General features: G+C 52.5%; 1 protein-coding gene across 5 annotated transcripts in view; it reads right to left on the bottom strand.

Moving 5' to 3' along the window:
* ATG2A (autophagy related 2A) overlaps nucleotides 1-12,993 on the bottom strand; it is a 77,492-nt gene that overhangs the window by 35,456 nt on the left and 29,043 nt on the right. For all 5 annotated transcript variants that reach the window (XR_014028095.1, XM_081340410.1, XM_081340412.1 and 2 more), the window contains 9 exons: nucleotides 12,499-12,649; nucleotides 10,249-10,350; nucleotides 7,853-8,020; nucleotides 7,516-7,753; nucleotides 5,394-5,496; nucleotides 5,099-5,261; nucleotides 3,717-3,859; nucleotides 1,442-1,602; nucleotides 306-463 (listed from right to left, as the gene is read on the bottom strand). Coding sequence is in view for 4 of the 5 variants with exons in the window: in XM_081340410.1 (XP_081196536.1) it covers nucleotides 306-463; nucleotides 1,442-1,602; nucleotides 3,717-3,859; nucleotides 5,099-5,261; nucleotides 5,394-5,496; nucleotides 7,516-7,753; nucleotides 7,853-8,020; nucleotides 10,249-10,350; nucleotides 12,499-12,649 (1,387 nt within the window). In the remaining variant the exon portion in view is untranslated. The remainder of the gene's footprint in view (nucleotides 1-305; nucleotides 464-1,441; nucleotides 1,603-3,716; nucleotides 3,860-5,098; nucleotides 5,262-5,393; nucleotides 5,497-7,515; nucleotides 7,754-7,852; nucleotides 8,021-10,248; nucleotides 10,351-12,498; nucleotides 12,650-12,993) is intronic.

Here is a 12,993-nt window from a genome sequence, read left to right on the forward strand (position 1 = left end):
GCTTAACAACTGGGCCAAGAAAGATGGGGCAAAACTCACTTGACAAGTGTCTCGCTTAGCAACGGGATTTGGGGGTTCGATTGTGGGAGTGAGCCGAGGACCCCCCTGTATTTCATTATTATGTCATTTCAACAATGCGTACGGCCGGCCGTCTAGCACCCAAACCCGGGGTTGGGGGGCGCACAAGCGCGTGCAAAGAAGGAGCAGAACAGAGGCCATTTGTGGGGGGGGGGAAGTGAGTTGACTCTGGGCAAAGGATCCCCACAACGTTTACAAACGCCGACGGAGCCCCTGCGGTGTCTCACTTTGGCATTGCAGAGCGCCGTAATGCGTCCCTGGCCCACTCGCAGCACCACAGAGATGCAGCTGAGGGGAAAGGGGTTCCTCTGCTCCCCTCTTTTCTGCTGCGCGCCCGTCTGGTCCGCCGAGTAGAAGTGGGAGTCGTCGTCCTCGGAGTCCGAATCTGCAAGAGCGAACAACTGAGAATGACCTTCTTCTATCCCAGCGGAGCTAGAAGCCCTTATTGACCTGTGGACTTCAGCTCCCAGAATTCCTGGGCCAGCATGGTCCTCAAATCATAAAGGGGCCACAGCTCCTAGGCTCAGGAATTCTGGGAGTTGAAGTCCTCAAATCATAAAGGGGCCACAGTTCCTTGGCTCAGGAATTCTGGGAGTTGAAGTCCTCAAATCATAAATGGGCCACAGCTCCTAGGCTCAGGAATTCTGGGAGTTGAAGTCCTCAAATCATAAAGGGGCCACAGTTCTTTGGCTCAGGAATTCTGGGAGTTGAAGTCCTCAAATCATAAAGGGGGCACAGTTCCTTGGCTCAGGAATTCTGGGAGTTGAAGTCCTCAAATCATAAAGGGGCTACAGCTCCTTGGCTCAGGAATTCTGGGAGTTGAAGTCCTCAAATCATAAAGGGGCCACAGTTCCTTGGCTCAGGAATTCTGGGAGTTGAAGTCCTCAAATCATAAAGGGGCCACAGTTCCTTGGCTCAGGAATTCTGGGAGTTGAAGTCCTCAAATCATAAAGGGGCTACAGCTCCTTGGCTCAGGAATTCTGGGAGTTGAAGTCCTCAAATCATAAAGGGGCCACAGTTCCTTGGCTCAGGAATTCTGGGAGTTGAAGTCCTCAAATCATAAAGGGGCCACAGTTCCTTGGCTCAGGAATTCTGGGAGTTGAAGTCCTCAAATCATAAAGGGGCTACAGCTCCTTGGCTCAGGAATTCTGGGAGTTGAAGTCCTCAAATCATAAAGGGGCCACAGTTCCTTGGCTCAGGAATTCTGGGAGTTGAAGTCCTCAAATCATAAAGGGGCCACAGCTCTCCACCCCTGTTCTGTCCAGTGACAGCCAACCCTCCATATCCAACTGCCCTCCGGGCCACAGCCAATCAGATAGCAGGGGGTTGCAAGCAGCCCCCCCCTCCTCCTGAAGTTTCTCACCCAGCTTAAAGGCTGACTTGCACATCTGGAAGCTCTCCGGCCAGTGGGCGGGGGGGAGCCCATCGGAGGCAAAGGGGGAGGCTGATCCAGCCCCTCCTGGGGGATCCGTGGGGCTCGGAGGCGGGCTGAAGGGCTCCCACATCAGGAGGTCATTATTGATCCTGCCGGCGGGGAGAGAAAGGAAGAGAGAGTAAATGAAAAAAGGCGACCTGACCGTTATTCACACTTACAACCGTTAGAGGCAGTTCTTGACTTACAACGGTTTGTTTAGCGACCAGTTACAACGGCACTGGGAAAGGCGACGTGAACCCTTTTCCGCACTTACGACCTTTGCAGCATCCCCCACGGTCACGTGATCAAAGTTCGGAGGCTCAGCAACCGACTCGCATTTATGACAGCTGCAGCGTCCCTGGGTCGCGTGATTCCCCTTTTGGCGACCTTCTGACCAGCAAAGTTCACGGGGAAACCAAATTCATCATTTAACAACTGTGCTACTAACTTCACAACTGCAGCGATTCCCTCGACAACCTGTGCCAAGAAAGGTCGTAAAACGAGGCAAAATTCGCTGAGCAAACGGTCTCGCCGAGCAACAGAAATTCGGGGCTCAGTTGTGGTCAATCATAAGTCAAGGGTACCTGAACATCACTCTGACATGCCGGTAGTCCTCGACTTACACACCACAATAGGGACTGGCATATTCATTGCTAAGCAATGCGGTCATTCCGTGAGATATCACATGACCGAGATTTGGTGTCCGGCTTGCCCCAGCTAGACCCCGGACTCGCTTTGATTGAAGCGACAAGTTCTTTTACTAAGGATTACTGGTTGCAGACCAAGCAAGGCTAGATCTATGGTTTTCCACACAAACACCAGCTGCCTGCCATTAGTGCAGGTTCGAGTCCCACCAGGCTCAAGGTTGACTCAGCCTTCCATCCTTCCGAGGTAGGTAAAATGAGGACCCAGATTGTTGGGGGCAATTAAGCTGACTTTGTAATAATGCCGCTTGGGGGTGTGTGTGAAAGCCCTAATAAGCAGGCATATACATAGAATGAAGGCTACTGCTAAGCTTGTAAGCCGCCCTGAGTCTTCGGAGAAGGGCGGGATATAAATGGAATTAAAATAAAAAAAATTAAATAAAAAAAGACTCTAAAAAGTTTTCTCCTTTTCGTGGCGCTCCCCCCGCCTTGACCAGATTCTCGCTGTCCAATTGCACGATCTCCGGCGCGATCTCTGATGTCGGAGGGCGTCCTGCAATGGCTTCGCATTCTTTTCCATGCCGGGCGTCCTTGATGCAGCTGGATCAATCCGGTTTAACATGTCTGCTTCCTGTCAGTGCCATCTCCCCCCATCACCCCCCCCCGGCCCATTCAGGCATCTCCTCCTGTCCTCCTGCACATCTCCCCCCCCTTCTGTTTTGACCCCTCTCCCTCTGTTTATGGCACGATGCCGGCAAGCTTAGCGGAGTGGAGGGAAAGTGGCAGATCTGATACTTGGAATCTTCCCTGCTGGTTTTTCAATCGGCTTTGCTTGGCGCTAGCCGGCCGGGAAGGTTTCAAATGGTGATCACGCGATTGGGGGACACTGCGACTGTCATAAATGCACAAAGAAGGTTTGCAAAGTGCCCTATTCATGATCGTGTGAATGGGGGGGGGAAGAGACACTGGAATGGCTGTGAGGACCAGTCACAAGTCACTTTTTTTAGACACTGTCGTAACTTTGAACAGCCACGAAGCGAACGGTCCTAAGTTGAGGACTACTTGCACGCCTCAACTCTTCCACCAATGCTTGAAGCGACGGGGCAGCCTAAATTCTACCTCAAGAGTCTCCAGATGTTTTAGGATCGCCACTCCAGGAGTCGCCAATCTTGCCTGACCCTTTGGCATTTCGGGTTACTCGCAAGAGTGTTATGGATTGCGGTAGGAGTCAAATCCAAACGGTTCAAACCGGACATCCTGGACGCTGACACGGGACGGGAAGGAACCCCAAAGTTTTGCAGAGAGGAAACTTTCACGTCAGGGAGAGAAAATGCAACTGGCCTCGCAGGAAGTCTCACGGTCAACACGGCATCTCCACTTAAGGCCTTTCTCCAAATTGGGAGAATTGGGACAGACAACTGGAGCACGCAATATGGTGGCACACCCCATGGTTTGGCCTAAGGCAATCCAGCTGCTTGGGGGGGGTCTAGCCTCCCACCGTCTCCCCCAAGCACACCCCAATACTTCCTCAGAAGAGATGTGTCCTCCACACCCATCCCACGTTCTCCAAGCCTTCGGACCTGTTGTAGATGCTCTCGTAGAACTTCTTGCTCGGCAAGTAGATGTGAACCGTAGGGAAGGTCAGCTGCAGAGTGTAGCGGGAGGCGGCCAGCGTCTGGCTCTGGAACTCGGCCATCTCCTCGGGGTCTCCGGGGATGACCATCTTAAGAGGAAGAGGAGAGGAGGATTAGCAACAGAGTAGTATCTGTAGCTTAGGGCTGAACCGTGAGGAGAGAAGCAACCTAGAACTAAGGAGAAACTTCTTGACAGTTAGAACAATTAACCAGCGGAACAACCTGCCTCCAGAAGCTGTGAATGCTCCAACACTGGAAGTTTTTAAGAAGAGACTGGACAGCCATTTGTCTGAAATGGTATAGGGTTTCCTGCCTGAGCAGGGGGTTGGACTAGATGACCTCCAAGGTCCCTTCCAACTTTTTATTATTATTATTATTATTATTATTATTATTATTATTATTATTATTATTATTATTATTATTATTATTGAGAAAGGTACTCTGAGCAGCGTGGAGAAAGGGCTAAATCAAAGGGGCACAACTTTTGGGAGGGGGAGAGGGGAGTTGAAGGTGGGCCGATTCTCCAAGAAGTAGGTAGGGCCCAAGCAAGAATTCACTTGGATTTCCTTTCTAATAAAATTTAATTAAAAACCATTCTTGCTAGAGACCAACCTTTGTTACAGTATTTTTCAACCATTCAGAGTTGCCCAGAATTCCCCAGCCAGCATCCTAGGAATTGAAGTCCTCACATTAAGAGCATGCTGGCTGGGGAATTCTGGGAGTTGAAGACTTCACACTTAAAAGCATGCTGGCTGGGGAATTCTGGGAGTTGAAAAGCATGCTGGCTGGGTAATCCTGGGAGTTGAAGTCTTCACATTAAAAGCATGCTGGCAGGGGAATTCTGGGAGCTGAAAAGCATGCTGGCTGGGGAATTCTGGGAGTTGAAGTCCAGACACTTAAAGCATGCTGGCTGGGGAATTCTGGGAATTGAAGTCCAGCCCTTTTAAAGCACGCTGGCTGGGGCATTCTGGGAGTTAAAGCATGCTGGCTGGGGAATTCTGGGAGTCGAGGTCTTCACATTAAAAGCATGCTGGCTGAGGAATTCTGGGAGTTGAAGTCTTCACATTAAAAGCATGCTGGCTGGGGAATTCTGGGAGTTGAAGTCTTCACATTAAAAGCATGCTGGCTGGGGAATTCTGGGAGTTGACGTCCACCCATCTTAAAGCCACCAAGGTTGTCAAGCCTGTCTGTACTGGATACTTTTTGCCAGAGCTCTCTCAGCTTCCAGATCTGGTAGCCACCAATTTTGGCTCCCCTGGGCCAAAGCCACCTTGCCCGGCATGCTGCCTCCTTCCCCCAAAGTGTGGGGCAGCCAGAAAGCCTCTCACCTCCTCCGTCTCGTACATCGTCCGCTTGGAGGAGAAGGGCGAAGGCTCGGGCTGCTTCAGCTCACAGGGGCTTTCGACCGTCGACAGCTCCACCTCTTCGGGGGCTGCCAGCGCCAAATCCCAAGGGGCCTCGGTGGGCGTCGGGCAGACGGTCAGGATGAGCCTGCCAAGGAGAGGAGGAGAGGAGAGCGCTGGACCCCCTGTATTGCAATGTCAGTTGTGGTGCGACAGAAAGGCCCCCCCCACTCTTTTGTACCAAGGAAAGCGCTCTCTTCTCCGCTCACGAGAAACTTACTTAGGCAAGAGATACTTCTTCCCAACGCCTCTGGCCAGGAAGTCGGGGGCTTTGCCCACCCGAAAACAAGGCACGGACAGCGTCTCACCATCTTCGTAAATGCCTGTGTGGGGGGAAGAGCAGGAAGAGGCGGGGGTGGAGTTAAGCAAGTCATCAGCCTAGAATCTCTACGTTCTCGCAAAAGCTCCGAGTCCCTCTTGGATTCTGTTGGCTTTTATCTAGCACCCATTTAGCGCCGAAGATGACTCGACTGATTCCTCGTGGATAGGCTTGAGCAACCTAGGCCAGGGGTAGGCAACCTCGGCTCTTTTACGACTCGTGGGCTTCAACTCCCAGAATTCCTGATCCAGCACAGCTCAGCATGGAAACCTCTCCCTTTCCCCTCAGTGTGGCTGGCTCAGGAATTCTGGGAGTTGAAGTCCACAAGTCATAAAGCAGCCTAGGCCTAGGCCAGGGGTAGGCAACCTTGGCTCTTTTACGACTCGTGGACTTCAACTCCCAGAATTCCTGAGGCAGCACGGCTCAGCATGGAAACCTCTCCCTTTCCCCTCAGTGTGGCTGGCTCAGGAATTCTGGGAGTTGAAGTCCACAAGTCATAAAGCAGCCTAGGCCTAGGCCAGGGGTAGGCAACCTTGGCTCTTTTACGACTCGTGGGCTTCAACTCCCAGAATTCCTGAGCCAGCGCGGCTCAGCATGGAAACCTCTCCCTTTCCCCTCAGCATGGCTGGCTCAGGAATTCTGGGAATTGAAGTCCACGAGTCATAAAAGAGCCAAGGTTGCCTACCTCTGGCCTAGGCCTAGGCCGCTTTATGACTTGTGGACTTCAACTCCCAGAATTCCTGAGCCAGCCACACTGAGGGGAAAGGGAGAGGGACAGGTTTCCAAGCTGAGTCAGGCTGGCTCAGGAATTCTGGGAGTTGAAGTCCATGAGTCATCAAAGAGCCAAGGTTGCCTACCCCTGGCCTATACACTAAACCAGGGGTTTTCAAACTTGGCCCTTTTATGACTTGTGGACTTCAACTCCCACAATTCCTGAGCCAGCATGGGGGAACTGTGGCTCCTTTATGACTCGTGGACTTCAACTCCCAGAATTCCTCAGCCAGCCACGCTGAGGGGAAAGGGAGAGGTTTCCAAGGTGAGCCATGCTGGCTCAGGAATTCTGGGAGTTGAAGTCCATGAGTTGTAAAAGAGCCGAGGTTGCCTACCCCTGACCTAGGCAGTCCTCAATTTACAATGAGAACTGAGCCTAACATTTAGGTTGCTCAGTGAGAGTGTTCTTAAGTGAGCTTTTTCTTGCCACCTTCGTCAAGTGAATCGCTTTTTCTTGCCACCTTTTTCTTGCCACCTTTCTTGCCACCTTCGTCAAGTGAATCGCTGCAGTTGTTACAGTTAGTGACACGGTGGTTTAGTGGACCTTGCTTCGCCCGTTGACTTGGCTTGTCAGAAGGTGGCAAGAGGGGATCGATCGCGTGAGCCTGGGACACAGCGACCGTCATAAAAGACAGGCAAGTGGCCAAGGCGTCTGAATTTTGATCGCATGACCGCGGGGTTGCTGAAAGTATGCAAAATGGCCCTAGGTCACTCTTTGCAAGGCTGTGGCAACTTTGAACAGTCACTAAGTGAGCGGTTGTAGGTCGAGGACTGCCTGTACGGGGCTCGTAGTCCCAGATGCCTCAGCAGGGGTTTATTTATTTATTTATTTATTTATTTATTTATTTATTTATTTATTTATTATTTCAACTTGTATACCGCCCTATTCCCGTAGGACTCAGGGTGGTTTACAGGGAAAAATTAAAAATACATACATACAAAGTTAAAATCGATTAAAACTACGGTAAAATTAAATTAAGTCCCTGAATTTAAACTAAAACCCCATTAATAAATAATTAAATAAATAAATAATTAAAACCCCTGTCTGGGGTTGCTGAAACGGTCGTTTAAGTATGCAAAATGGTCCTAGGTCACTCTTTTCAAGGCTGTGGCAACTTTGAACAGTCACTAAGTGAGTGGTTGCAAGTCGAGGACTGCCTGTGCGGGGCTCGTAGATGCCTCGGCAGCTGTACTAACTGTCCTTTGTCCACTTCTTCCTGGGGAAGGAGGCCAAGGCCATCTCGTCACTTACCGTGCAAGTCGGTCAGCGTGAGCTCCAACTGGGTGGGACCCGTCGGTTCCAGATCCGTGCGCAGCTCGACACCGGCCAGGTCCAGACGCAAGCGCTCCATGCGCACCGCCTTCTCGGCCCAGGCACGCCTCTCCGCCCAGACCCGGAGGTCCGGGACGGGGAACTGGAGGAGGAGGGATCCTTTGGGGGCCACCACCTGTACGTTGGCCTGCCATTGGGCAGCCGGGGGGAAACCTGGCTGGCACCAGCAAGGGGAAGAGATGGAGAAGACAACCTCAGCGGGCAAGGAGAAGGAGCCGCCCGCTCGAGTCGGCCGGCCACCTCCCCTCCGCCTTACCACGGATTCCTCGGGAGGGTAGCCGCCGGGCCGGGATGGCCCCATGGCGGGTTGCAAGAGGGAGCAGAGCCGATCCAGCGTGCCCAGGTCCACTTCACAGAGGAAAGTAGCCAGCTCCACCACCAGCTCCACCGTCAGCTTGGACGAGGCTCCTCTGGCTAGGCCCCTCTGGAAGGATGGCACAAAAAGGTCAGCCCAGGGCAGATCTCTCCACCTTGGGAACGTGAAGGTGGACGGACGTCCCCTCCCAGAATTCCCCAGCCATAGCAGGGGAAGAACCGCTAGTCTAAAACGTCCAAGGGCTGGGCGACGTAGAGGCTCGGCGTGTTCTGGGGATCAGGCCAGGCCATTCAGCCCGATTGTGGCTTTCCCCCCCCCCTCTACGCACTGTGCCTTCTCTGCAATTACAAACTGAGACCAGAGCCCTGGAATCCTGCCTTCAGTTTTGGTCACCGCATTAGAAGAAAAAGAAAAAAAAAAGATGTCGCGACTTTGGGAAAAGTACAAAAGAAGAGCAACTAGGACGATTAACGGCCTGGAGACAAAAACGTACGAAGAACGGTTGCAGGAATTGGGGATGACTAGTCTAGAACAGACATGTCAAACACAAGGCCCGGGGCCCGGATCCAGCCCGCGAAGTGGTTTCATGTGGCCCGCGAAGCCATCCTGGAAAGAGTGAGGGAACGGCCCCCACTGCCTTGGCCCTGGCCCAGAGACCCTCCTCCTGCCAGAGACCCTCAGATCTGTCCCACTCCTCTCCCAGGCCCCCATAGGCACCTTTGATGCCAACGATGTAGAGCTGGCCACGCCCACCCAGTAGACCACGCCCACCCAGTAGGCCACGCCCACTCAGGCCATACCCACCCGGCCCCCTGAGGGCAACCGCAATGCTGATGCGGCCCTCCATGAAATTGAGTTTGACACCCCTGGCCTAGAACAAAAGAAGGACTGGGGGAGGGACATGATGGCAGCATTCCAGTATTTGAGGGGCTGCCCCAAAGAAGAGGGGGGAGGTGTCAAGCTATTCTCCAAAGCGCCCGAAGGCAGAACAAGAAGCAACGGATGGAAACTAATCAAGGAGAGAAGCAACCTGGAACTAAGGAGAAACTTCCTGACAGTTAGAACAATTAATGGAATAGCTTGTCTCCTGTAGTTGCATTGGAAAGAGTGCAGAGAAGAGCAACAAGGGTGATCGGGGGACTGGAGGCTAAAACATAGAAGGAACAGCTGCTGGAATTGGGAGTGTCTGGTTTAATGAAGAGAAGGGCGAGGGGGGACATGACAGCAGCCTTCCAGTATCTCAGGGGCAGCCCCAAAGAAGAGGGAGTCAAGCTCTTCTCTAAAGCACCAGAAGGCAGGACAAGAAGCCACGGATGGAAACTAACCAAGGAGAGAAGCAACCTGGAACTAAGGAGAAACTTCCTGACAGAACAATGAAACAGCGGAACTGCTTGCCACCAGAAGTGGTGGGTGTTCCATCTCTGGAGGTTTTTAAGAAAAGACCAGGCAGCCACATGTCTGGAATAGTATAGGGCCGTGGTGGCGAACCTATGGCACGGGTGCCACAGGTGGCACGCAGAGCCCTCTCTGTGGGCACAGTACCGTCGCCCCAGTCCTAGGCCTCCAGCTGGGCTTTAGAAAACCTTTTCGCTTTAGGCCTCCGTCGCCGTGTGCAAAAGAAAAAAAAAAGGTTCAATCCATCAATCAACTTCAACTTCTCGTGGGGGGAAAAAAAGATCTCGCAAAGTTGGAATTGATTGAACTTTTTAGTCCCACCCAGTCTGCCGTTCCCACCGCAGCCACGCCCACCCGACGGGCCACGCCCACCCGGCACCCGACAATACATAAGCGGGTTTTGGGTTGCAGTTTGGGCACTCGGTCTCTACAAGGTTCGCCATCACTGGTCTAGGGCAGGGGTAGGCAACCTCGGCTCTTTTATGACTCGTGGACTTCAACTCCCAGAATTCCTGAGTCAGCTATGCTGAGGGAAAGGGAGAGGCTTCCAAGCTGAGCCGTGCAGGCTGAGGAATTCTGGGAGTTGAAGTCCACGAGTCACGAAGGGGCCAAATTTCCCTCATGCTGGCTCAGGAATTCTGGGAGCTGAAGTCCACGAGTCATGAAGGGGCCAAATTTCCCTCATGCTGGCTCAGGAATTCTGGGAGTTGAAGTCCACGAGTCATAAAAGAGCTGAGGTTGCCTACCCCTGGTCTAGGGTCTCCTGCTTGAGCAGGGGGCTGGACTAGAAGACCTCCAGGGTCCCTCCCAGCTCTATTCTGACTTTGATTCTGATCTGCATGATGCAGACCCTCCTCCGGGTCTGAGGAGCTCTACCTCAGACAGGCCCAGCTGGACCCATCCCCACTCCATGGTTCCCCCAAACCAACCGGCCTGCAAACCTTGGAGGACGGCAACCTCTCCAAGTGCTTGGACTGGATCCGTGCGCAGGGCTGAGGTGCCTGGCTGTACGGAACGGGACCTGGGCTGGGAAAGACCAACAGCTAGAAGAGAACAAAACACGAAAATCAGCTTTGTCTTGCGCTACTGTCAGGGTCGACACGCTACACAGCCTACTCGCAACCGGACAACAATTATGGGAGAGGGGAGGGGAGGCGTGGGAATGCCAGGGTGGTCCGGGAGGAAAACTCTGGAACGCAAGTGTGAGGCCGGGAAGCCCGAGACAGGTCCCAAACCTGAGGTCGTCGACTCTGAGGACGTCCCAAGCAAAACAATTGTTCTCCAAACCACCCAAAAGTGCTTTTTTGTAAGGAGGCAACTGGACTTCCTTGTTTTTCTTTGAAGACGTTTCCCTTCTCATCCAAGAAGCTTCTTCAGCTCTGCCTGGAGGGTGAGGAATGGGAGGATTTATAGGCCTTGTGGACAGCTGGTCATTTGCATTCGCTTAGAAAGTTGTCGAGGCCACTTGGAGGTTTAACCGTGTCATCCACCTCCAGGTGGCCTCAACGACCTTCTAAAAGGATGCAAGTGACCCAGCTGTCTGCAAGGAGTAAAAATCCTTCCATTCCCCACCATCCAGTCGGAGCTGAAGTGCGAAAATGGGAGTGGAACACGGTCCTTTCAGCAGTTCCAAGAAGGTTCCCCATCCATTTGCACCACTCAGCTGACCCTGAGGACACAGATAAACCTCCAAGTGGCCTCAACGGCTCTCTAAAAGAAGGCAAATGACCAGCGGTCTGCAAGGAGTAAAAATCCTTCCATTCCCCACCATCCAGTCAGAGCTGAAGTGGTGCGAAAATGGGAGTGGAACATGGTCCTTTCAGCACTTCTAAGAAGGCTCCCCGTCCATTTGCACCACTCAGCTGACCCTGAGGACACCGATAAACCTCCAGGTGGCCTCAATGACCCTCTAAAAGAAGGCAAATGACCAGCGGTTTGCAAGGAGTATAAATCCTTCCATTCCCCACCATCCAGTCGGAGCTGAAGAAGCTTCTTGGGTGAGAAGCGAAACGTCTTCAAAGAAAAGCAAACAACTGGTCATTTGCCTTCTTTTAGGGAGCTGTTGAGGCCACTTGGAGGTTTATCGGTGTCCTCAGGGTCAGCTGAGTAGTGCAAATGGGTGTGGAGCCTTCTTGGAACTGCTGAAAGGACCATGTTCCACTCCCATTTTCGCACCACTCAAATGACCCTGAAGACACAGATCAACCTCCAAGTGGCCTCAACGACTCTCTAAAAGAAGGCAAATGACCAGCGGTCTGCAAGGAGTATAAATCCTTCCATTCCCCACCATCCAGTCGGAGCTGAAGAAGCTTCTTGGGTGAGAAGCGAAATGTCTTCAAAGAAAAATAGGAAAATCCAGCTGCCTCGTTGAAAAAGTAGGCTTGCGACAACCACGACCTGGATGATGGAGAATCTCCACAAGCATTCTTAAAAGAATCTTGTTGTTGTTAGCTGCGAAGTCGTGTCCGACCCATCGCGACCCCATGGATCACGTTCCCCCAGGCCTTCCTGTCCTCTACCATCTTCTGGAGTCCATTTAGGCTCACGCCTCCTGCTTCAGTGACTCCATCCAGCCACCTCCTTCTCCGTCGTCCCCTTCTTCTCTTGCCCTCCACCTTTCCCAGCATGAGGCTCTTCTCCAGTGAGTCTAGGTGCAACCAATTAGTGGGCAAAGGACTGGGGGAGGGAAGGGAATTTATCTGATGCTTCTTGCCCACAAAATGTTGGACCTGGCTTTTGCACTTCTGTGCCCACCTGGCTTTTTCAGAGAAGTCTACTTTTGGAGAAAAAAGTCGTCTTTTCCGCCCAGCCCGTTGGGATGGGATGATAGCTATGGACGTTCTCAACCCACCCTTTGTTGCTCAACAGGAGGAAGCCAGCAGCCCCTTCTCCTTCGGGGTTGCGTATCGGCGGTCAAGATAGGGCTGGGACTGCCAGGAACAAAAATGCAAGACGCCCCGTCCAGTACAGTTAATCCTGGCCTTACAACTAAATAGATTTGAGCCCAACTGAGTGAGACAGATATGGAAGGGGTTTCGCCCCATTTTACGACCTTGCTTGCCACTGTTGTTCGGTTTTCAATGGTTGTGAGCCAAAGACTTATCTGTTCTTCTCTTTCACTTCCAGGAAGAAAACATTCCCCCTCCCCAAAGACACTACACACACACACACACACACACACACACACACACCTGAGTATATTCGGGTTTTCGTGCCCCTCTGCTGGCTGGCCACAGGCACTCCAAGATCTCCAGAAGGCCGAAGGAGGCATCCCAGTTGAGCCTACACAGCTGCTTAGAAGCCCTGCGTTCGCAGGTGAGTTGGACGGCAGCCCCGGTCAGCCTGCAAGAAGGAAAGACACCCCCAATGCACCCCCAAAAAAGGAGCAAAGGGCAGATGGGCAAATTTTAAGAGCTGGAGAAAGCCCTGCCTACTCGCCTTAGGGCAGCGTTTCTCAACCTAGACCAGGGGTAGGCAACCTTGGCTCTTTTATGACTCGTGGACTTCAACTCCCAGAATTCCTGAGCCAGCATGGCTCAGCATGGAAACCTCTCCCTTTCCCGTCAGCATGGCTGGCTCATGAATTCTGGGAGTTGGAGTCCACGAGTCATAAAAGAGGCAAGGTTGCCTACCCCTGACCTAGACAATGATTGGGTGGACTTCCAACTCCCAGAATTCCCCAGCCA

This window comes from Vipera berus (assembly GCF_964194415.1).
Source record: "Vipera berus genome assembly, chromosome: 16".
Taxonomy (NCBI): Eukaryota; Metazoa; Chordata; class Lepidosauria; order Squamata; family Viperidae; genus Vipera; species Vipera berus.